The following is a 24601-nucleotide window of genomic DNA, read 5'->3' on the forward strand; positions in this document are numbered from 1 at the left end:
TTAATTAGATTTCAGAGTTAAAAACCAAAAACCAACAGTTGGATTTGGAGAATATGGAACTTAGCCAAAAGAACTCTCAAAGTCAGAAAGACTTGCAAGAACTCAATCAACGCCTGGCAGAAGTGCTATGCCAGAAGGAGAAGGAGCCAGGATACAGCGCGGCAGAGGAATGGGAAGAAGAAAAGTCCAGTCTGAAGGAGGAACTGGAACACTGCAAAGCGCAGGTCTGATTTGCAGCCACCATACAGCCTTGTTGGAGGGAATCCCAAGAAATAAAAGAGATGCTTGTATTAAATTTCTTGTACAGAAAGTATTAATAATTGAAACAGTGAGGTAGCACCATATAAATAGACAGAAGTATAGCTGTGAGTGTATGGATGGGGTGCCTAGATCTTGGTTTCTGAACATCTTTCTCCTATAAAAGGAACCAGCGCTCCTTGGAAAAAAACGATTGATTCCAAGTCTGGGACAAGGAAAATTCAAGATAAGCCGGAATATTTTATGGTACCAGAAAAAAAAAAAGTGCTCAAAAAAAGATAGCCAAAGGTGGAGTAATTCCACCCACAAAATAAAGAATCAGAACATAACATAAAATAATTGTAGTTCTAAATGCAGGATAAAATAACTATCTACAGGTCCATACCTATATAAAAAGCTGAATAAGTAAATAAAGGGAGGATAAACACCATCTTCCTTATAGTAGAATTGCAATTAATAAGTGTAGAAAGAAGGAGACAGAAATTCATTATCAAGCAAAACCAGAGTATTAATCGTTGTAGACAAAATGCACTAATAGACACTAAAATTTATAAGCAAAGGTTTAAGGAAAAATACAGTTTGCCTAGCCTCAAAGTATGTCCCCCAAGAGAAACATAATTAACGTCACAGTGAAGAAACCTGCAAAAACTACCTTAGTAATCATGTTCATTGCCATTTAAGAGGAAAGTGTGGGCCCTGGCCGGTTGGCTCAGCGGTAGAGCGTCGGCCTAGCGTGCGGAGGACCCGGGTTTGATTCCTGGCCAGGGCACACAGGAGAAGCGCCCATTTGCTTCTCCACCCCTCCGCCGCGCTTTCCTCTCTGTCTCTCTTCCCCTCCCGCAGCCAAGGCTCCATTGGAGCAAAAATGGCCCGGGCGCTGGGGATGGCTCTGTGGCCTCTGCCTCAGGCGCTAGAGTGGCTCTGGTCGCAACATGGCGACGCCCAGGATGGGCAGAGCATCGCCCCCTGGTGGGCAGAGCGTCGCCCCTGGTGGGCGTGCCGGGTGGATCCCGGTCGGGCGCATGCGGGAGTCTGTCTGACTGTCTCTCCCTGTTTCCAGCTTCAGAAAAATGAAAAAAAAAAAGAAAAGAGGAAAGTGTGTGTGTGTGTGTGTGTGTGTGTGTGTGTGTGTGTGTGAGTGAGAGAGAGAGAGAGGAAGAGAGAGAGGGGAGGGAGAGAGAGAGAGAGAGATGATGCAACAGAGAGAGGGAGAGAGAGGGACAGATAGAAACAGCCAGCCAGCCAGCAAGGGGGAGAGATGAGAAGCATCAGTTCTTCACTGCAGCAACTTAGTTGTTCATTGATTGCATTCTCATATGTGCCTTGACCGGGGGCTACAGCACAGTGAGTGGCCCCTTGCTCAAGTCAGAGACCTTGGACTCAAGCCAGCAACCTTTGATCTCAAGCCAGTGACCATGAGGTCATGTCTATGAGCCCAGGCTCAAGCCAGCGACCCCATGCTCAAGCTGGTGAGCCCTCTCTCAAGCTGACAGTCTCAGGGTTTCAAACCTGGGTCCTCCTTGTCCTAGTCCGACATTCTATCCACTGCACCACTGCTGGTCAGGCAAGAGAAAAGTCTTTTAGTTAGTTCCATTGAGTATAAGGAGGAATGGTCATAAAACAGTGTCATTGAATTTGTACAAGTGTGTCCTTAATGCTGCCTTTTGTGACCGTAGTAATTTCCCCAGGCTAAATGAATATTTATATTATTTGACTTCTAACATTTTTTTCTTAGTCCTCCTCTTTAGTGTCTTCTCTGGAGGCAGAACTTTCTGAAGTTAAAATACAGACTCATATTGTGGAACAGGAAAATCTCCTTCTCAAAGATGAACTGGAGAAGCTGAAACAAGTAAGACTGTATACTGCTGAGGAGGCATCCAGGGGGAGGGCGCTCATAGAACCCTATGTACCTGATGGTCTGGCTTTTCTAGCCACCAAATACCCCTTTTATTGAATCCTGTCAAATAGCTTATTGCTTAGTACTTGCAGTACAGGTCTATTTGTAAAGGCTTCTATTTTTGCTAATTCTCTAAATGTTTTTCTAGTTTGTAACTTATATACGTTGTAGTCTGAAATTCTGTTGCTATAAATGAATCACCAAGCCATGTAAAAAAGTAATATAAGTTTGTCCAAAAAGAAGGTAAGTTTTTGTTTATAACTTTAATAATTATTCACCCAGATTCATGAGACACAAGTGAAGCTGGTCTTTTTTATCCCTTTTTCTTACAGCAAGTATGAGGCATCAATCTAAGGCATAGGGTTAATTCTAGAATATTATCAGGGATGAGGTCTCACTTATAACTTTGGCTTTCAGAAGCCTATTTCAAAGTTTCAAAGATTTAATTTTAAGTATAAAAGAGGGCTCACCGTCTAGTAACATCCTGGACATTGTTCTATTTTATTCTTTATTCTGAGTTTTTCAGTGAGTATAGGAATCTTTCTGTTTGAGCAATCCTGATTTATAATAGGAGAAATTTGTTGTTTCATTTTATTTAACTTGGTTCACTAAAAGATTAATTTATGGCATTCTTAGATTATAAAATTTCTTCTCTTGTGTCTGTTCAGTCTATGAATGTAAGGGTGTTCCTCTCTGAATGCTGAACTATTGAGTCTCTACCACTGAGTGTTATGTTTGTGTTGACCTCTAATTGACTCCCATCAGTCTTGATTTCCTAACAGGATTATAAAATTCTCAGGAAATTTGTGTCTCTCATAATGCCTAGTACAGTACTGGTACATAATGGGTAGTGCTTTAATAGAACCTTTTGAAGTCAGATGCCTTTTGAAGTCATCTGCCATAACAGAAGCTGTATTTCCATATAAACATTACAGAAGTTAAAACTCACAGTGCCATTTTATTTTTATTTTTAGAGAGAGAGAGAGAAACATCAGTTCCCTGTCACACTCATTCATGCCCTCATTGGTTGATTCTTGCATGTGCCTTGACCAGGGATTGAACTCAGCGTGTTGAGATGATGCTCTAACCAACTGAGCTAACTGGCCAGAGCATCTCCTTTACCTTTTGAAAAAGTCTGCCTGTGGTTCAACCTTTAAGGTGATAATGATGTGTTCTAACTCCATAGCAGGGGGATGTGTGCTTTGTGACTTCACTAAGTCAGACGGAAAGGAATAGAGTTGGAAGTAAAATAGCACGATGAGAACATCATTCGGCGCGTTTTTGTTGCATATTTTTTACGAGGGTATTGACAGAAATTGTGAGATGAAAAAGCAGCAAGTCTCGCCTGCCTGTGGCAGGAAGTGTTTTGTGGTATTCTTTGGATCACAAGAGTGGAATGGTGTTAGCCCATTGTTGCTGCCGTCCAGCTTGGACCTAGAAAAGCACGGGCATACAGACTCCTCATTCACAAAACACTGTTGCTATCTGTTGCACTGGAAAGAAACATGAATAGCATTGGAGGAAGTCACGTGCCAGTTTGTAGACACCTAAAATAGTGTCAGTCTTTGTGAGGGTCTGGGAGTGGGTAGGCAAGATTATGAGCAAAGAAAGAGGTCCTTCATTAAACCAACACCGAAGTACTTTAAAATACATTTCCCGCCCTGGCCAGTTGGCTCAGTGTAGAGCGTCGGCCTGGCGTGCAGGAGTCCCGGGTTCGATTCCCGGCCAGGGCACACAGGAGAAGCGCTCATCTGCTTCTCCACCCCTCCCCCTCTCCTTCCTCTCTGTCTCTCTCTTCCCCTCCCACAGCCAAGGTTCCATTGGAGCAAAATTGGCCCGGGCGCTGAGTATGGCTCCATGGCCTCTGCCTCAGGCACTAGAATGGCCCTGGTTGCAACAGAGCAATGCCCCAGATGGGCAGAGCATCGCCCCCTGGTGGGCATGCTGGGTGGATCCCGGTCGGGCGCATGCGGGAGTCTGTCTGACTGCCTCCCCGTTTCCAGCTTCAGAAAAAAAAAAACATTTTCCTACATCCTTGCAACTTGTTTAGATATGTAAGGTATGCTGGGTTTGTTGCCAGTTGAAGACAAGATTCAATCCTTAGAGACTATTTTATCATATTATTACTAAAGCTAAGTGTAAAAGAACTTAAGGTAGAAAGTAGAAAGATGGCTCTAAAATCATACTGATAATAAAGAATTAAAAATTTGAAAGCTGAGTGAAGTGGAGGGAAATTTAAAATGTATGAACTGTAGAAAAGAGTTAAAAAGTGTAAGAACCAATCAGTCTCTTTTAAGCAGTGGTTGGGTAGGGATTGGGGGGCTGACTGATGGTGGCACAATGGATAGAGTGTTGACCTCAGAGGCTGAGGTCCCAGGTTCGAAACCCTGAGGTTGCGGGCTTGAGTGTAGGCTCAACACCTCGAGCACAGAGTTGCCAACTTCAGTGCGGGATCATAAGCACGATTCCAAGGTCAATGGCTTGAGCCCAAGGGGTCACTGGCTCGGCTTGAGCCCCCAGCTTACCCTCTCCAGCCAAGGCACATATAAGAAAGCAATCAATGAACAACTAAAGTGACTCAACTAAGAGTTGATGTTTCTCATCTCTCCCTTCTGTCTCTCTCTCAAAAAATAAAAATAAAGTAGTGGTTGGGACATTTAGTAATGTCTGGGGACTTTTTTTGGCTTTTGTAACTGGTGTGTGGAGAAGGGGAAGTGGTGTTACTGGAATCTGACTGGTGAATCCAGAGGTGCTGTTGACCATGCTGTAGTACATAGGACAGACCCCACAACAAAGAATTATCTGGCCCAAAATGTCAGTAGTGCTAAGGTTGATGCTGAAAAGAAGCAACAAAAATGTCTTTGGTTTGTCCTGATTCCATGGAGTGAAGAGGAGGAAGCCAGTATATCTTATACCAGAACATTTTACTAAGCAAGTATTTTGGGCATCTTCCAAAGGAAAGGGTACATGGAACAAGCTGAAAAGCATTTATTTATTTATTTATTTTTTAAATTTTTAAATTTTTTATTTTTTAAGTAACAGGAGGAGAGACAGACTCCCACATGCTCCCTGACCAGGATCCACTTGGCAAAGTCTGAGGCTTATGCTCAAATCAACCCAGCTATCCTCAGTGCCTGGGGCCAACACTCAGACTAACCAAGCCACTGGCTGCGGGAGGGGAAAAGAGAGAGAAGGGGGAGAGGAAGGAGAGGAGAAGCAGATGGTCAATTTTCATGTGTGCCCTGACCGGGGATCAAACCCCAGATGTCGGCACACAGGGTCAACGCTCTATCCACTGAGCCAGCAAGCCAGGGCCTTATTTTTTTATTTTAATTGATTTTAGTGAGAGAGGAAGATAGCGAGGGAGAGTTAGGAACATCTATCTGTTCCTGTATGTGACCTGACCAGGTATCGAACCTGCGACCTCTGAGCAGCTTTGTTTTATTTTTACACTTGCCTTTGTACTTGGTTCATACCAATTCTATAGTCTTAACTGAGATTTTTTTTGAAATCCCTTTTTTTTTTTTTTTTTTTTTTTTAGTTAAAAAAGCATGAGGAAAATGTATTGTGCTATATGTACACAAGTTAAATTGATGATAGGATGTCAGTATGTATTTATTGTATCCTGAAAGTAAAACAGAGAGCTGGGAACATTATTTGTCATTGTCAGTCTGGTTATGTCTGTCTGAATAAGCATTTCAACAGTCAATTGGAGGATGAAGAGAAGCTACCAGGGAACATTTTGTTAAAGTTAATTTTAGTCTCCTAGAGTTTAGATGTCCTCTGAAAAAAATCTACAGATAGGGAAATAGCAGCAGCCATGAAAATGCCCTGTTTATAAATACCCTTTTATAAATATAGGCAGGAGATGTGATGGGGGGGCTCGTTTGTTTATCTGTTACAGCTGCACAGATGTCCCGATCTCTCTGACTTCCAGCAGAAGATTTCTAGTGTTCTAAGCTACAATGAAAAACTGCTGAAAGAAAAGGAAGCTCTAAGTGAAGAGTTAAATAGCTGCGTTGATAAGGTAAAAATAAGATTTTTTTTTTAGCATCATTGTACAGTGCGTACCATAATGAGCATTTCTCCACACGCACCATAATGAGCATTTCTCCACATGCACAGCACGTGGGCCAGCTTACTGTTCCAAAGTCTCCTGGGATAGCATTTCAGCTGCCATTATGTGACCTTAGAGCTCCTGAAGCCATGATTTTTTTAATAGGAGTCTCAATTAGTTGTTTGATAGCTATATTATTAAATATAATACAAAGTTTGCCTCATTTTAAGATGTAGCTGTGTTACTTAATATATAATATTATTTAAATATATCACTATCTACTTATATAATATAAACAATATATTATTGTATTTAATAATCTGAGGTCTGTTACATAGACACTCTTTTTTTACTGTATTTATATTTTCCCTGGTAAATCCAAAACACTGCTTTTGTCCCACCTGCCTTACTGGACACTCTGTATTTTCTATTGCAGTATACTCTTGAGATTTTTTTTTTTTTAACTTTTTTATTTATTTATTTTTTTACAGAGACAGAGAGTGAGTCAGAGAGAGGGATAGACAGGGACAGACAGACAGGAACGGAGAGAGATGAGAAGCATCAATCATTAGTTTCTCGTTGCGTGTTGCAACACCTTAATTGTTCATTGATTGCTTTCTCATATGTGCCTTGATCACGGGCCTTCAGCAGACCAAGTAACCCCTTGCTGGAGCCAGCGACCTTGGGTTCAAGCTGGTGGGCTTTCGCTCAAACCAGATGAGCCCACGCTCAAGTTGGCGACCTCAGGGTCTTGAACCTGGGTCCTCTACATCCCAGTCCGATGCTCTATCCACTGCGCCACCGCCTGGTCAGGCTACTCTTGAGATTTTTATTTATTTATTTGTATTTTTCTTAAGTGGAAAGCAGGGAGGCAGAAAGATTCCTACATGCGCCTGACCGGGATTCACCCGGCAAGCCCACTAGGGGGCGATGCTCTGCCCATCTGGGGCCATTGCTGGGTTGCAACCAGAGTCATTTTAGAGCCTGAGGTGAAGCCATGGAGCCATCCTCAGTGCCTGGGCCAACTTGCTCCAGTAGAGCCCTGGCTGCTGGAGGGAAAGAGAGATAGAGTGGAGGGAGAGGGGAAAAGGTAGGGAAGCAGATGGTCGCTTCTCCTGTGTGCCCTGATCGGGAATCAAACCCAGGATATCCACACACCAGGCCAACGCTCTACCACTGAGACAACCAGCCAGGACTACACTCTTGAGATTTCTAGTTGTCTTCCAGTCTACCATCTCTAACCCGCAAAATAGGAGACAATGAGAAAGAGAAGAGACTCCTCAAATTTCACACGAGTCAGTCAAGAAAACTTGTACCGGCCCTGGCCGGTTGGTTCAGCGGTAGAGCGTCGGCCTGGCGTGCGGGGGACCCAGGTTCGATTCCCGGCCAGGGCACATAGGAGAAGCGCCCATTTGCTTCTCCACCCCCACCCCCTCCTTCCTCTCTGTCTCTCTCTTCCCCTCCCGCAGCCAAGGCTCCATTGGAGCAAAGATGGCCCGGGCGCTGGGGATGGCTCCTTGGCCTCTGCCCCAGGCACTAGAGTGGCTCTGGTCGTGGCGGAGCGACGCCCTGGAGGGGCAGAGCATCGCCCCCTGGTGGGCGTGCTGGGTGGATCCCGGTCAGGCGCATGCGGGAGTCTGTTTGACTGTCTCTCCCCGTTTCCAGCTTCAGAAAAATACAAAAAAAAAAAAAAAGAAAGAAAAAGAAAAGAAAACTTGTACCTTGCTCTGCTCCCCATGTAAATAGATGGTCCTTGATCTTTTCAGCACAAGTGGAATCATGTAAATTGAGACTAGATGTTTGTAAAAACAGAGGTACCTCTTTTCTTTCTCTGACACAGTTGGCAAAATCAAGTCTTCTAGAGCACAGAATTGCTACTATGAAGCAAGAACAGAAGTCTTGGGAACACCAAAGTGAAAGCTTAAAGCTGCAACTAATGGCTTCGCAGGAAAAGGTATGTGGACAATTGTTTCATCTGCATAGTTAATATTTTCCTGTATCTTCCAACAGAATACTCAGTGGAAAGAGTGTTCCATATAGAAGTGTCCTAAGAGGGCTCAGAATGATTCAATTTAACTAATACTTGATACATGCTTACAATAGAGTGAAATAACGTGAATATTTCCCTCAAAGTTTATTATTATGAGATTATTTCATCATTATGAGATTATTTACTTATGAAAGCTTAAGAATTGTGTGTAAAAAGGACTGCTTGTTGCTAATTTAGAAATGGGATTTCTAAGGTAGATTCATGCCCTATTATAAAGATCTGTATCACCATTCCTTTTACCAATTTAATTTTTTTTATTGAAATAATTGAGGCCCTGGGCAGTTTGCTCAGTGGTAGATCACTGGCCTGGCATGTGGATGTCCCAGATTAGATTTCCGGTCAGGGCACACAGGAGAAGCACTCATCTGCTTCTCCACCCCTCCCCCTCCCCCTCTCACTTCTCTATTTCTCCTTCCTGCTTCTCTCTTTCTCTTCTCTTCTCTTCTCTTCTCTTCTCTTCTCTTCTCTCTCTCTCTCTCTCTCTCTCTCTCTTCCCCTCCTACAGCCATGGCTCGATTGGAATGAGATGGCCCTGGGCACTGAGGATGGTTCCATAGCCTCTGCCTCAGGCTCTAAGAAGAGCTCAGTTGCTGAGCAATGGAGCAATGCCCCAGGTGGGCAGAGCATCGCCCTTAGTGTGCTTGCCATGGGGTGGATCCTGCTCAGAGCACATGCGGGAGCCTGTCTCTCTACCTCCCCTCCTTTCAATGAAGAAAGAAAGAAAGAAAGAGAGAGAGAGCGCAAGGGAGAAAGAAAGAAAGAAGAAAGAAAGAAGGAAGGAAGGAAGGAAGGAAGGAAGGAAGGAAGGAAGGAAGGAAGGAAGGAAGGAAGGAAGGAAGGAAGGAAAGAAAGAAAGAAAGAAAGAAAGAAAGAAAAATTGAGATGTTAGTTAGCATAGAGTAAGTTTCTATAAGTATATATTTTTATTTTCAACTAAGAGGTCCTTTACAAACCAACAACACCACAGGCAAAAACATAATTTCTAAATATTTTATTTTTATTGATTTTAGAGAGAGGAAGGGAGAGAGGAAGAGAAGACAGGAACATCAATCTGTTCCTGTACGTGCCCTGACCAGGGATTAAACCAGCAACTTCTGTGCTCCAGAACGATGCTCTAACCCAACTGAGCTATCTGGTCAGGGCCATAATTTTTATAAAATTAGGTTAAACCATTTTTGTGATGACAGTTCAGTTGGTATGCATTGGTTCTGCAAAGTATCACTTGGTAATACGTATACCAAATGACTTTATCAGCAATACCTTGCTCCAGGCATAATTCATAATTTTCATAAATATAATTTAACATTCTATAAACATACATCATATACTGGGTTTCCAGCTACTGTAAAGAGCTGGATATAATAAGTAGAGACAGAAGGGACCTAGTTGTTTTCTTGCCCTAGCTCGTTCATACCTGGACAAGCTAGAGGTGAGACCACAAGAATTTGGGTCACAGTGTAAGTGTTCTCATGATGCAGGTTCAAAGTTTAGAGGACACCCTGCAGAATGTAAACGTGCAGATGTCCTGGATTAAATCCGACCTACGAGTGACTCAGCAGGAAAAGGAGGCTTTAGAACAAGAAGTGATGTCTTTACATAAACAGCTTCAGAATGCTGGTAACAAGGTAATTTTCTTTTTTTTATTGAGGTATAACTTTATACAGTAAAGTGTACACATTTTAAGTATATAACTTGATTATATACATGTACATGTAAGATACAGTATTTTACATACCTCCACGTATGTGTGTGTAACCACCACCTAGTTCAAAATACAGAACTTTTCCAACACCCAGCGGGTTCTTTTCTGTCCCCTCCAGGTAATGATCTCAACGGAACCATTTTCTACCCTCTGCCTCCTAGATTAGGGGCACTTGTTTCTGAATTTCATATAAATACAGTAGAACCATTGACAAGTTAATATTTTATATTGTGCAAGTCAGAAAATCATAGCTAAGTTGTTTTGTTGTAAAATTAAAACAATTTGATATTGTAGAAAGCACGATTCATTTTAATATCACAGTGCTATTAACATCTGTGCTCAAATAAATTAAGGACAATGTTATGGATTTTGAGATTTTTGTCCTACCATAAAAGTAGGCATTAATTCAGTTATCTTTTGTTGACCTTTTCAACTGATTAAAAAAAAAGTTTTTTCCATTTTAAAAAGTTACTTCTGAGCTAACATTTTTCTCAAAATGAGATTGTACCTTTTTTTCTTTTTCATGCTTTGACTGAACCAGCTTATTTGGTGTTACCTTTTCTATTTTTTAAAGCATTTTTTCAGGATCCAAAAAATCACTTTGGTAGCTTAAAGTATATTTCTGTGTTCAGGCCTCAATTACACGGACAATATGTGCTTTGAAATCTAAAAAAGGATTTGATTGCATATGTGAAAATGAAAGGCGAGTTTAGCTCGTGAACTCTTTCACGTTAGCAGTGTGTTTCAGAGTCCCCTCTGTGTCCTGTGACCTGAAGAGCAGGTATCTGGGTCAGAGCATCACTTCATAAGAATGAGGCAATTTTTAAGGCCACCAATCTCTATGTACTTGTGTCTTGTATGGAACTAGGACTTACCATATAATCACCTTTATAAACTAGATGGGGCTATTTTGCCAAAGACTATTTTATTTTATTTTATTTTTTAAATTTTTTTACAGGGACAGAGAGAGAGTCAGATAGAGGGATAGACAGGGACAGACAGACAGGAACGGAGAGAGATGAGAAGCATCAATCATTAGTTTTTCGTTGCGACACCGTAGTTGTTCATTGATTGCTTTCTCATATGTGCCATGACCGCGGGCCTTCAGCAGACTGAGTAACCCCCCCCCCCCCCCCCCCCCCCCCCGCTCGAGCCAGTGACCTTGGGTCCATACTAGTGAGCTTCTTGCTCAAGCCAGATGAGCCCATGCTCAAGCTGGCAACCCCAGGGTCTTGAACCTGGGTGCTTCCTCATCCCAGTCCGACACTCTATCCACTGCGCCACCGCCTGGTCAGGCCCAAAGACTATTTTATTTTATTTTATTTATTTATTTATTTTCTGAAGCTGGAAATGGGGAGAGACAGTCAGACAGACTCCCGCATGCGCCCGACCGGGATCCACCCGGCACGCCCACCAGGGGTGATGCTCTGCCCACCAGGGGGCGATGCTCTGCCCCTCGGGGCATCGCTCTGCCGCGACCAGAGCCACTCCAGCACCTGGGGCAGAGGCCAAGGAGCCATCCCCAGCGCCCGGGCCATCTTTGCTCCAATGGAGCCTTGGCTGCGGGAGGGGAAGAGAGAGACAGAGAGGAAAGGGGGGGGGGTGGAGAAGCAAATGGGCACCTCTCCTATGTGCCCTGGCCGGGAATCGAACCCGGGTCCCCTGCACGCCAGGCCGACGCTCCACCGCTGAGCCAACCGGCCAGGGCCCCAAAGACTATTTTAAACAGAGAGTTACAAACCTTTTTATTTATTTGTTTGTTTGTTTGTTTTATTATTATTTTTTTTTTTAGAGAGAAGGGCAGAGAGGGAGGGGGAGAGAGAGAAGCATCAATTTGTTTTTCTACTTATTTATGCATTCATTGGTTGATTCTTTTATGTGCCCTGACGGGATCAATCCCACAACACTGCATATTGGGACCATACTGACCAAATGAGCTAACCAGCCAGGGCTAAACCTTTTTTTTTTTTTTTTAAACAAACTCCAATAACATTATTTTATTAATATCTATATATACATACATACATACACTCATTCCCATTAGAAGACAAAGGTAAAGGCTGGAAGGTTTTTACTAAGAATTGTCACTAGGTAAACACGACACTCAAAACAGAAATCAGCTTGTTTTTAAGGCTTAACTCTGCAATTCTCTCTTAAGAACTGGGCCCCAGAAGTAGCCACCCATCCATCAGGATTCCATAACCAGCAGCAACGGCTGTCTTGGGACAAGTTGGATCATCTGAGGAATGAGGAACAACAGCTGCTTTGGCAAGAAAACGAGAGATTCCAAACTGCGGTGCAGAACACCAAAGCGGAACTGACACACTCCCGGGAGAAGGTATCTTGAGAAGTTGCACAAAGGGGCATATGTTTGAAATGGCTTCATCTGATGTGAAAACGAATTGTCTGATAAGGATTGTGATGGTCCTAGGGTATGGATTTGAGGATTCTATTACAGCTGACTTATTTCATGAATGTATAATTTATTATTTACTTTCATTTAATTTTATCCTGATATGTTTATACAATAGTTTTCATTTCGTGTAAGCAGTTCTGTGTTAAAATCTGTGATTTTAATGCTCATCTTGAAAATATAGACTCATGAACATTGTTAACCATAGATTCCTCTTCACCAAGAACTGCATGATTCCATACATAGGTCAGACATAAAAACGAGACTAAGAGACATGGACGAGAGTGTGGTGGTTGGTGGGGGGGGGGGGAGGAGAGAGAGGGGAGGGGCACAAAGAAAAGTAGATAGAAGGTGACGGAGGACAATCTGACTTTGGGTGATGGGTATGCAACATAATTGAATGACAAGATAACCTGGACATGTTTTCTTTGAACATATGTACCCTGATTTATTGATGTCACCCCATTAAAATTAATAAAGATTACTCTTCAAATAGGTTAGTCACTAAGACTGTTAGTACAAAAATGGCAAAACAAGACTCAACTCTTATTGGCCTCTTTGTAAGAGACAAGGTCTCTTTTAACCTTTTTAAAGGTTATTTCAAGGTTTGTAGATTAGAATGGTCTTTTAATATTAGATTTAAATCTTTTTAAGTTTAGAATGGTCTTTAAAGATCATCTCTTCCAACCACTAAACTGATGTTTAAATTCTTTACCTCTACTAAATAGTGAACCAATGGTGTTTAACCTTTATGCAAACACCTCTTTCAAGGAAGAACTCTCTGAAGAGCCACAGCTTTTCCTTAGAACACCTCCGTGTGCCAGAAACTTTGCTGGCACTGGGGCTGTGATGTTGGGCCAGACAGACGTATGTGGTCACTGTCCTCATGGAACTTACTTGATGTAAATGTATCGTTTCATGAGTGAACCTCCCTATACAAAGTGGATGGGACTGTCATTTCATTCTCTCCTAAAAAATCAGTCTCACATCAGAGCAAAAGTGCCTCGTACTATGTCTGTTTTCCTGACTCCCCTCCCAGCAGTTCGGTAGAGCAAACAGTCCCCTCCTTCCCTGTCTGTTCCTTACAGTGTGGGGTTTTCAGAGCCAATCAAATGAAAAATAGTCTTACCTAGGAAAGATCTTTTGAAATACAAAAACTTAGGCTTCAAAAACTAGCAGACTTGCCTGGAAAAGTGTTTTTAATATAATAATACCCAAGTGCTGAATAAAAACTTTCCTGTTTGTCATTTGTTTTTCCTGGCTGGGGATTATATTAGCCTTTCTTCCTCTTACATTTGTTCCTGTTAGATCCGTCAGCTGGAATCCAACCTTCTTCCCCCCAAGCACCAAAAACATCTAAACTCATCCAATACTGTGAAGCCCACAGAGCAGGAGAAGTTGAGCTTAAAAAGAGAATGTGAACAGATTCAAAAGGAAAGGTCTCCTACAAATAGGAAGGTGAGTTTTTAAGAGTTTATACCATGTGTCTATGTTGTTTCTATGATGTGTCCCTGGGTGTGTGTTTCTTACCCTGCGTCCTTCCAAGGAAATGACTATAGTGGCACGTTTTTGTTCTTCCGTATGTGTATGTTTTTGTCATCTTATCAAGACAGTGTACTACTTTTGATTGAGGGATGGTTGAAAAGAAGCAATCAGCTTTAAGTTTTCATAAAGAAGACAATTAATCATCTTTGTTAGTATTACAAAGCCTTTATAAGGTAGTAAAGAATATATTGCCTGAATATTAGGAACATCGTAAGGTCTGTATGGCCTGTGGCTGTGTAACAAATTAAAACAACAAACATTCATTGTCTTCCAGTTTCTGTGGGTGAGAATTCAGAAGCAGCTTAGCTGAGTGCTTCCAAGGTGTCTGTCTCATGAGGTTGCGGTCCAGGTATCAGCTGGGGCTGTGTTCATCTGAAGGCTTCATTGGCACTAGAGGATCCACTTCTAGGTTTATTCATATAATGTGAGGAGAAGGCTTCTTTTCCTGCTCATTGCCAGAGGCCTCAGCTCCTCACCACCTGGGCCTTTCTCAGGATGTGGCAATGAATAATATGAGAGAGAGATCCTAAAACACCAGCATGGAAGCTATAGTACCTTTTATAAGCAAATCCCAGACATGACACACCTTTATTTGTGCTGTATTCTATTGGTCACACAGACTAACTCTGGCAGAGTATGGGAGGGGACCACGCAAGGGTGCCAAGATCAGGAGGTAGAGACAGAGGCTGGTTACCACATGGTTAACCCTTTGTAGCACCGTTCAGTTCATTGTCCCATGAAGAGTTCCAGACCAGTGTTACTATGGGAGTTTTTAGTATTACTTGTTTTTCCTTTTTCCAAACTAAAACTCAGTTTCCACTGTTACTTTCCTCTTCTTAAAGTTATGGTTTAAAAATATGGAGAGGCCCTGGCTGGTTGGCTCAGTGGTAGAGCGTCGGCCTGGCGTGCAGAAGTCCCGGGTTCGATTCCGGCCAGGGCACACAGGAGAAGCGCCCATCTGCTTCTCCACCCCTCCCTCTCTCCTTCCTCTCTGTCTCTCTCTTCCCCTCCCTCAGCAAGGCTCCATTGGAGCAAAGATGGCCTGGGCGCTGGGGATGGCTCCTTGGCCTCTGCCCCAGGCGCTAGAGTGGCTCTGGTCACAACATAGCGACGCCCCCGAGGGGCAGAGCATCGCCCCCTGGTGGGCGTGCCGGGTGGATCCCGGGCGGGCGCATGCGGGAGTCTGACTGTCTCTCCCGGTTTCCAGCTTCAGAAAAATACCAAAAAAAAAAAAAAAAAAAAAAAAAAAAAAAAAAAAAAAAAAATATATATATATATATATATATATATATATATGGAGAGAATAATGGTCATTTACTTTGTTATAAAAATATCATAATTTTTTTAAGTTTGTAAAAGTTGCAATGGACGTTGGTTGGTATTAAAACTCTGAAGCTGAGATGTCATTTATTTTAGGTACATTCAAGTAAACTTTTTCAAGAAAGACAGTGGGTGTCATCCAGCTGCTCACAAAGGGAAAAGTCTAATTATGGGTTTTAACATAACAATAAATTTAAATGTGCCTTGAGAGATTATGGGTTTAACAGGATTTTTAAAAAGGTTTTATTTTCTTTTACCTTGTTTTACTTGAGAGAGAGAGAGGAGAAGGGGAAGAGAGAGGGATAAGAAGCATCAACTCATAGTTGCTGCCCTTCAGCTGTTCACTGATTGCTTTTCATATGTGCCCTGAGGTGAGGTGAGGATTGCTCAAGCCAGTGACCTTGGAATCATGTTAGTGTCCTGTGCTCAAGCCAGCAACCCCCACAGCTCAAGCTGGCGAGCCTGTGCTCAAGCCAGTGACCTCGCGGTTTCAAACCAGGGACCTCAGCATTCTGGGTCAGCGCTCTATCCACTGTGCCACCGCCAGTCAGGCCCGGTTTAACAGCCCTTGCTACTCTCTTGCTCTCTTTTGGTAGAAGCAAAAATCAGCATTCTTAAAATAATGGCATAGGTTTTTTATTTAGCAGTATTCTGACTATTCCAGTGTTCTCTAGCTCATTAAATTCTTCCTATAATAAAGAGAATTCCAAAAATGAATTCTTATAAAACCTTTAAATGTCACCTTTAAAATTGAGAAAGAAGTAATAGAAATCAGGTTTTATGTACTCCCAGTTTAAAATCTTTAAGTTTTGCCTTAAAACAAGTGCTTCTTTCCACTGTGGATCTTAGTAGAGAATCATGACATTGATTTAGTGAAACCTCAGCATTTTTTATTAATAAAATATACTGCAAAATATCAGAGTAACGGTAAGGATAAGTGTTATTTCTGAAGGTTTTCTTTTAGCGATATGTACTTATAACTAGCTATGCATGTAAACGTACACGTGGATGTGTGTATATTTTCCGGGTTGCAGGAGAACATGGATTTTATCCATTGAGCGTTGAAGTTTGAAAGCCAGCTGCCTTAAGGAATCTGCTCTCTGTGAGGAGTGGTGATTAAAACTGTTTTACTTTCATGTAATAAATGCACTGAATTATACTGTGTGCTTTCCTTCAAGAAATGAACTCACCTTTCTTCTAAGAGCTGAGATTTCTGACTAGTGTAAACTTGTCAAAATGAAGTAGAGCAACTTAGATGGGGTTTTGTTTGTTTTGTTCTTTAAAGGGAATTTTTTTGGTTTTTTTAACAGGTCAGTCAAATGAATTCCCTTGAACGAGAGCTAGAAACGATTCATTTGGAAGCTGAAGGCCTGAAAAAGAAACAAGTAAAACTGGATGAGCAGCTAATGGAGGTAAGCTTTTAAGCAAATGGCCTTAGCTATGAAGAATATTTTAATCCGTGAATGAGCCATTTGTTGGGAGAGACTAATGTAACATTGAATTCGTATTATGAAAAAAGTAAGGACGCTGCCAAGCTGAATTCTTTGGTCTTTCTTACCAAGTTTGATGGACAGTTTAACTTAATACACAGTTATAGGAATTCCTACTACTTCACAGAGGAAAGAATAATGTTGATTATCCTAAAATGTAAAGACCTGTTCCTCACCAAATTTGAGTGGCAGGGACTCTGTCCAAACTAGCCAAGAGACCCGTGGCTCTCTCACCATTGCTATGGTTGTAACAGTTTCCAGATACCTTCCATATTATGGCGTTTTTTAGATATGACTGCTCACTAACACTCCCTTCAGTTAGGAAATCCATACAGGGAATTTGAGAATATTAGCATTTAGAAGTTTAACTTAAAAGTGTTGCCACTGTTCATTACATTAGTAACTCAGCACTGCCTTGTAAGAGGTATATCTGTTAAATATAAAAATTCATTTGTAAAACTTGTCAGCTTGGACATTGGGTTTCAGTCAACTAGATTGCTTTCTGAATATTGAGAGCAATCATAGGCTATAAAACAACTTATTTACAAGTCTTCCTTAACGAGTAATAATTTCAGTGAGATACTTTGCTTTGGGTAGATGAAAATATTAATCCAATGTTTAGTGAACTGTAAAATTTATATAAGGTAGAGAGACGTAAGTAGAAAGTTCTTTATTGTGCTCTATGGACCCTTGTGGTTTGGCTCAGCGATAGACCATTGGCCGAGTATGTGGAAGTCCCCATTTAGATTCCTGGTCAGGGCATACAGGAGAAGTGACCATCTGCTTCTCTACCCATCTCCTTCCCCCTTTTCTCTCTCCCTCTCTCTCTCCTCTGTCTCTCCCTTTCTTTCTCTCTTCCCCTCCCACAGCCATGGCTTGAATGGCTCGAGCAAGTTGGCCCTGAGCACTGAGGATGGCTCCATGGCCTTGCCTCAGGTGCTAAAATAGCTTGGTTGCCAAGCAAGGGAGCAGCAGCTCAAGATGGACAGAGCATCGCCACATGTATCCCGGCCAGGGCGCATCCCGAAGTCTGTCTCTCTGCTTCCCTGCCTCTCAACTTAAAAAACAAAAAAACAACGTACTATGTATACAAATATTTTTAAACCAGAATTATAGGGAGGAGATGTTTAAATATTTTTATGAAGCTGGGCATATGCAAAGGTAACTAAATAGAGGCTTGGTTTTTTAAATGTGAAATATGGGCAAACATCATAGTTGACATTTAAATGACCACTGAAGTTTCTGTCATTTTTATGTCCTCTTATTTATCCACTGGTAGCGAGATAAGTGAACTATAAATAGTGACTCCAGACCATTGTTTCTCTCTCTGGCAGCATGTAATAAGTGAGTTCAAAACCTTGAGTTGTGTGCTGTGTTTAGACGTAGAGATGCTTTCCTGGTGAAATAATTATATACTGTAATAAATAAGATGTCTGAATCTAAGGCCGACATATCTAATACCAAATTTAAAAGTAGCAGGATATACTTAATGACTACTTGATCCCCTCCAAACATTACCAATAGGCCAATTCTCCCACCTGCTCTTGCTGGCCTCCACAGCCCCCTTTATCTTCCAAACCTACTTTACATTATTAACCATCCTAAGCAATTTTCCCTTAATATTTTTCTCCCTGATCTAGTAGTAAATGTGTACTAATGGGTGCAGGAGTGTACTTGGCACTGGAGCTGAATCAAGAAAAAGCATGAGTTTTCTATTAGAACACTTAAAAGCACATTATACACTATTCTAACAAAACTTCCTTTAGGAAAATGAGACTGAGCTATTAACTCTATATAGACCTATACAAATTGGATTCTTTAGTAGTTTTATTGAAATATAATTCATATACTACAGTTCACTTATTTAAAGCATAATAATAAACCATGTTTTTGGTATATTACATCAATTTTAAAAAATTGTGATAAATATAAACATAAAATTTGTCATTTTAACCATTTTTAAGTGTACAATTCAGTAGTGTTAATTGCATTTATGATGTTCTACCACCATCACCTCCTACTTCCAAAACTTGTTAATATCTGTACAATTTATATACATAGAAATATAACCTGTGGTTCTTTGTAAGTTCTTCTGACTAGAGCGCACATATTCAGGTATACAGTGCACCCAATTTGTATTCTTCTCTTTTTGTAACTCGTACTTTTCTTCTTTTTATAACTCCTGTAATCTTCTTTTGTTTTTGTTTTGTCTGTGGCTAACCTGTACCTAGAACTCTGTGGTTGGAACTAGCAGAGAAGGGTGCAGTTCTCTGCCTGAGATAGTGTGTGAAGGTATAGCATTCTCTTTCAATGAATTTCACAGCGTGGAGACATCTCATTAAATTCCTTGTACATGTAATCATTTCTACTGACTGTAACAGTTATAAGCACTTAAGATGAGCCAGTATTCATTTTCATTTTGATTTAACTGTAGAATATGTCTCTGTTTATTTTTACATCAGGATTTTCCTCAGTATTTAAAATTGAGTATTTGAAGACATGATGAAAATCATCCCACTGACATAAAATCAGGAGATCATAATTCTCCATATACTTTATTCCTGAAAATAAAGTGGTGGGTTTTCTGAATCTAATAACATATTTCGAAATGGGTAAATAGCCCACCTCAGAAATTTAAAGAAATGGATAGTGGCTCTGAATTTTCATAACATTTCATTATAGTTATGTCTTAGAGGACCTTTTTCCCTTCTCACAAGCCTAGAGGTACTTCCTGAGTTTAGTACTTGGTTATGGTTGTTGCATGCCTTCCATTGAGCCTGTGTCTACTGAATGTGTTGATGGGTGTGAAATGGCATGCTTCACTGGCCAAATGCATTCTTCTTTCATATTTCCTCTCCCCAACCTCGATTGGCATGCGGTACATATACCATTGCCTCACTGTCATGAAAAAATATCTCCATTCCATGAACTTCAATTCCCAGATGTCCTGGGATATCACCTTGTGCCCCAGAATTGCCTGTCTTATTATGCTTTTTAAGAACATTGGGCCCTGCTGGTGGCTCAGTGGATAGAGCATCTGCCTGACGTATGGACGTCCTGGGTTGAATTCCCAGTCAGAGCACAGAGGAGAAGCAGCCATCTGCTCCCCCCCCCCCGCCCCTCATTCCTCTCCCCCTTCTCCTCCTGTTTCCCTCCCACAGCTAGTGACTTGATTGGTTCGAGCATGGCCTCAGCACTGAGGATACCTCAGTTGGTCCAAGCATTAGCCTCAAGCACTAAAAATAGCTTGATTGATTTGAGCATCAGCCTAAGTCAGGGGTTGCCAGGTGGATCCTGGTCAGGGTGCATGTGGGAGTCTCACTATGTCCCCACCTTACTTAAAAAAAAAAGGATAATTAAATGTTCTGTTACAAAAAATATTAAGTAGATTTCAAATATTATGAACATCATGTACCTCATACCCTTTTAGTCACTCAAGAGTGAGGAAGAATAATTTTAAGTCTAAAACTTTTAAGAGGGCCTACTGATTTGTTAATTATATTATCCCCTAAGCAGAATGATTCTTCCCATTAACTTCTTAGTGAGACTCATGTGCTATCCAGATTTGCAAGTTATCACTGGGTCAGGCTCCATTACTCTCTGCTGATCACTGTCAAAGGCAGCTCTGTGACTGAAGGCACTGCAGCTGACCAGGGCTTTGCCCTCGTCCTCCAGATGCAGCACCTGAAGTCCACTGTGATGCTTAGCCCACCCCCTCACACTTGGGATCTGCAGCTGCTCCAGCAGCAAGCCTGTCCGATGGCGCCCAGGGAGCAGTTTCTGCAGTTTCAACACCAGCTGCTGCAGGCAGAAAGGATGAACCAGCACCTGCAGGAGGAACCTGAAAATAGAACCTCCGAAACCAACACACCACAGGTATGAGGCTCTTTTTCCTCCTCTAATAGAAGCTCAGATCACCTCATTTAATTTTACCTTTCTCTCTGAAGTTACACCAGTTGATAGGTGGAGATAAAGAATGTAAACCTGCTGTCAGGGATTATACCCTACCTGTATTACAATCCACAGAACTGCAGCGCCTCTTTTGGGTTTTTTTGTTTGTTTTGTTTTTGTTTTTGCAGTGCTGTTTTTGAATTCTGGCTTCTAAGCTGGGTGATGAAGTGTTCAGGGACTCCTTTGCACATTCATAATTGGTGATACAGTATCAGGATCACTTGCACAAAGGGCACAATTGACCTGACATACTTGTCTGATGCCAAAAACACTACGAATTCAAATGCAACTCCTGCATATGCAACACTAACAGAGCTTCCTGGGTTTTCTCACACCAGAGGGGTGCAGCCTGCTGAGTTCCATGGGGTTCACGACTGGAGACTTTTCACAGCTAACAAAGTCAAATGTGTAGTCAGCGACTGTTTTTAGTTGACATAGTTCACTGAGAGTTTTTCAAGCTACATCATTTAAAAAATTATTTTTAAGTCAATAAAGATCTTTATTCCCTTCCCTTTGAATTAGCATATCCCAGCTCACCACTAGACACAATCTTATATCACCTAGGTTTTCAAATAGTTATTTCTAGTTAGTGCTTCACTCATAATCATCCTTTTTCAGAAGTTTCTTAATTCTTTGGTCTTTTTGTGCATTTAGTTTATTCAGAATTCAAAGTAAAATAAAAAACCCTCCTTAGTTTGTAGAATTCTAAATTAATTCTTTCTGGTTTGGATGCTGCTCTTCTATTTCCATGCCCTCCCTCAGCTGACATTGGATAAGGAATACCTTTAGTTCTTTTTCTGCAATCCCCTCAAAGTGGCTTTGCAAAGTCACATTAACATTATAATTATTCATTAGAGCAGTTCTCTATTCCTCTCCTAATATATACCTATGCTTTGTCATGATATTCTTCTGTCATCTGTTCTTTTCAACAAAACCTTTAAAAAAGTTTTTTTTGTGCTTTAAAATCCATGTCTTTCGAAGCTTCCTACTTTAATTTTCAATTATTAAAATTAAATTCCTGAATACAAATTGTGATGGTGGGGTATTAGATGCTTCAACTCCTCATTACAGAGTTGAATATATAACCTTGACTTCAGTTTCTATTGGACATTTTAAACCAGTGATTAGGCTAAGATTCCACTCATTGCTTCCTCATACACACTATTTTCAAAGCATGCTTTTCCCAACCCACCCACCAGTGTTTAAAAATAAATATCCCATTATTCCAATTACTTCAGGATTAGGTAGACAAAAGATTTTTATACTAAAAAATAAAATTCCCCCAGTCAGATGGCAGGGTGAACAGCTTATTGCTCTCACTAGAATGCCACTACAGGTTCTGTTTGTGGTAACTGAGCAGACACGAATTTAAGAATATTTTTAGAATTTGCACGTTGTCTCTGTGCATGGAGTGATGTGATTTCTTCTGCCTTTGTGTTGCTTTGCTTGCATATGTGGTGTTGATATGTATGCTTTAAAAAATTGTTTGCATTATAAATGTGTGAATTTAGACTCCCCCCCAAAATATAATCTGGACCTCAGGGTGAAGTGTACCACTTGCCTTCTTTCTCTAGGCCTTCCTGCCGGAGCAGCGAGCAGTGCATGCAGATTCCTACAGAAGGATTGGGCACCTGTGAAAACTGGGCTGCTATTGATGGCATTTCTTACCATGGCAATACTCAGACATGCTCATACACACACACACACACACCACCACCACCACCACCACCACATAAACACAGAGATATAAGCTGAGAAATGTTTTGGAATCAAGTGCTCTTTTAAGTTATTACTATTATGCCTTTACAGTATTATGTCTCTTATTTATTTGTGTAGAAATGACAGATTTTGTAAATCAAATTCACAAATTTGAACTTGTTACAAATCATTTTATTTATACCATTTAAAGAGTGGATTTGAGATTCTTGAAAGGGTGTATTCTATATATTTTCTCATTCCATATGTTGTAACTATTTTTAATAAAAGGTACTACTTTTATATATGGAATTTGAAGAAAATCAGGGTTTATTTATACTGTTTTGTATAAGATGTACAATACCTTTTTGACAGGAAAAAGGAAAATTTTTATGAAACAATAAAATAAATTTTAAATATGACTGCCTTTGTTTTTCCTCTTTCCCCACTCTTTTGCCATCTTCCATGTTTTTTAAATTAATTAGCTCTTATTGTATTTTGTTTTGGTTTGCTTTTTTTTTAAGAAAAGTGGAAATCAGGCATTTTTCATTTTATGTTTGAATTTTATATTTTTATTTATTCTTTTTCTTCTTTTTTCAAGTGAGAGTAGGGGAGATAGAGAGACAAACTCCTGCATGCGCCCCACCTGGGATTCACCCGGCAATCCCTGTCTGAGGCCGATGTTCTTCCCATCTGTGGCCATGCTTGCAACCAAGCTATTTTTAGTGCCTGAGGTAGAGGCTCCACAGAGCTGTCCTCCATGCCCAGGGCTGATACACTCAAACCAATGGGCCATGGCTGCAGAAGGGGGAGAGAGAGGGGAGAGAGAGAAGGAGGAGGGAGAGGATGGAGAAGTAAATGGTTGCTTCTTCAGTGTGCCTTGACCAGGAATCAAACCCAGGATTTCCACACACTGGGCTGACGCTCTACCACTGAGCCAACCAGCCAGGGCCTATGTTTGAAATTTAAAAAGCCATTATATCTTTTAAAATATAAGATTTTTTAAAAGCTAGATGCTCTCAAAGCCTGATTTCTTGAAATTTACATTCTGTATTATACTTTTGCCTACTACGATTTTTTTTTCTACTACTATTTTTTTCTTCAAATTAATCACATGGTTTACTTGTTTCCTTTATGTTTGAATAAATGCTATTACTTAGTAACCAAACAAATGATGGCTTTCAACTCACATTTGGTTATTCTACATGCTTTCTAAAGGATGCCTTTTTGAGAATATTTTAAAGGCTGGTTATGCCACCAGCCGCTAACACCTGAGTTTTGCTTAACATTTAAAGAACCTTTGAAAATCTGAAATTTCTTATGTGAACATTTTGGTGGACTGTGGGGAGGGGTAGTCAATTGTACTTGAAATCTTTCTCCAGGCCCCTCTTCTCTCCAGAGCCCACTATTCCTTCATGGTCATGGTTGTGTGAGAAGAGAGGACAGGGATCTTTTGCTTCCCTGTTTTTTCTAGAAATTGTTTGTGGGGAGAAGATTCTTAATTTTAAATCTGTTCAGATGATAAACCCATCCTCCAATCCAGATGTTTGCTCCACATTGACAAGTCAAACTAGAAACAGATGAATAGAGTAAGTGGCAGGAAGGAGGCTGATTATCATGAAGAAACACTAACATGCTCACCGTCATCAGCCATTTCAAAGGAAAAAAAAGTGTGCATATTGCAAGCTGATTGGGAATGTTAGACAAACCTGAATAAACTCAGTTTTTGTTGTGTTGTTAAGAGGCCCACAATATTGCAAAGACCCAAATCACAGATAGAAAGTTGATAACCGGCCCTGGCCGGTTGGCTCAGCGGTAGAGCGGCGGCCTAGCGTGCGGAGGACCCGGGTTCGATTCCGATTCCCGGCCAGGGCACACAGGAGAAGCGCCCATTTGCTTCTCCACCCCTCCGCCGCACTTTCCTCTCTGTCTCTCTCTTCCCCTCCCGCAGCCAAGGCTCCATTGGAGCAAAGATGGCCCAGGCGCTGGGGATGGCTCTGTGACCTCTGCCTCAGGCGCTAGAGTGGCTCTGGTCGCAACATGGCGACGCCCAGGATGGGCAGAGCATCGCCCCCTGGTGGGCGGAGCGTCGCCCCCTGGTGGGCGTGCCGGGTGGATCCCGGTCGGGCGCATGCGGGAGTCTGTCTGACTGTCTCTCCCTGTTTCCAGCTTCAGAAAATGGAAAAAAAAAAAAAAAAAAGTTGATAACCATCTTTTAATTTA

At 41.3% G+C, this 24601-nt stretch overlaps 1 protein-coding gene across 6 annotated transcripts in view; it reads left to right on the forward strand.

Moving 5' to 3' along the window:
- The window catches only part of NIN (ninein), a 119106-nt gene that overhangs the window by 89056 nt on the left and 5449 nt on the right, over positions 1-24601 (forward strand). For 4 of the 6 annotated variants that reach the window (XM_066278450.1, XM_066278451.1, XM_066278452.1 and 1 more), the window contains 9 exons: positions 9-224; positions 1994-2107; positions 6060-6182; positions 8053-8166; positions 9741-9887; positions 12123-12302; positions 13686-13835; positions 16553-16654; positions 20408-20608. In XM_066278450.1, coding sequence (XP_066134547.1) covers positions 9-224; positions 1994-2107; positions 6060-6182; positions 8053-8166; positions 9741-9887; positions 12123-12302; positions 13686-13835; positions 16553-16654; positions 20408-20608 — 1347 coding nt within the window. Of the gene's footprint in view, positions 1-8; positions 225-1993; positions 2108-6059; positions 6183-8052; positions 8167-9740; positions 9888-12122; positions 12303-13685; positions 13836-16552; positions 16655-20407; positions 20609-22257; positions 22705-24601 lie in introns of those variants that run through there. The other 2 variants (XM_066278453.1, XM_066278454.1) reach the window with 1 other exon arrangement.

Source organism: Saccopteryx bilineata, chromosome 4, assembly GCF_036850765.1.
Source record: "Saccopteryx bilineata isolate mSacBil1 chromosome 4, mSacBil1_pri_phased_curated, whole genome shotgun sequence".
NCBI lineage: Eukaryota > Metazoa > Chordata > Mammalia > Chiroptera > Emballonuridae > Saccopteryx > Saccopteryx bilineata.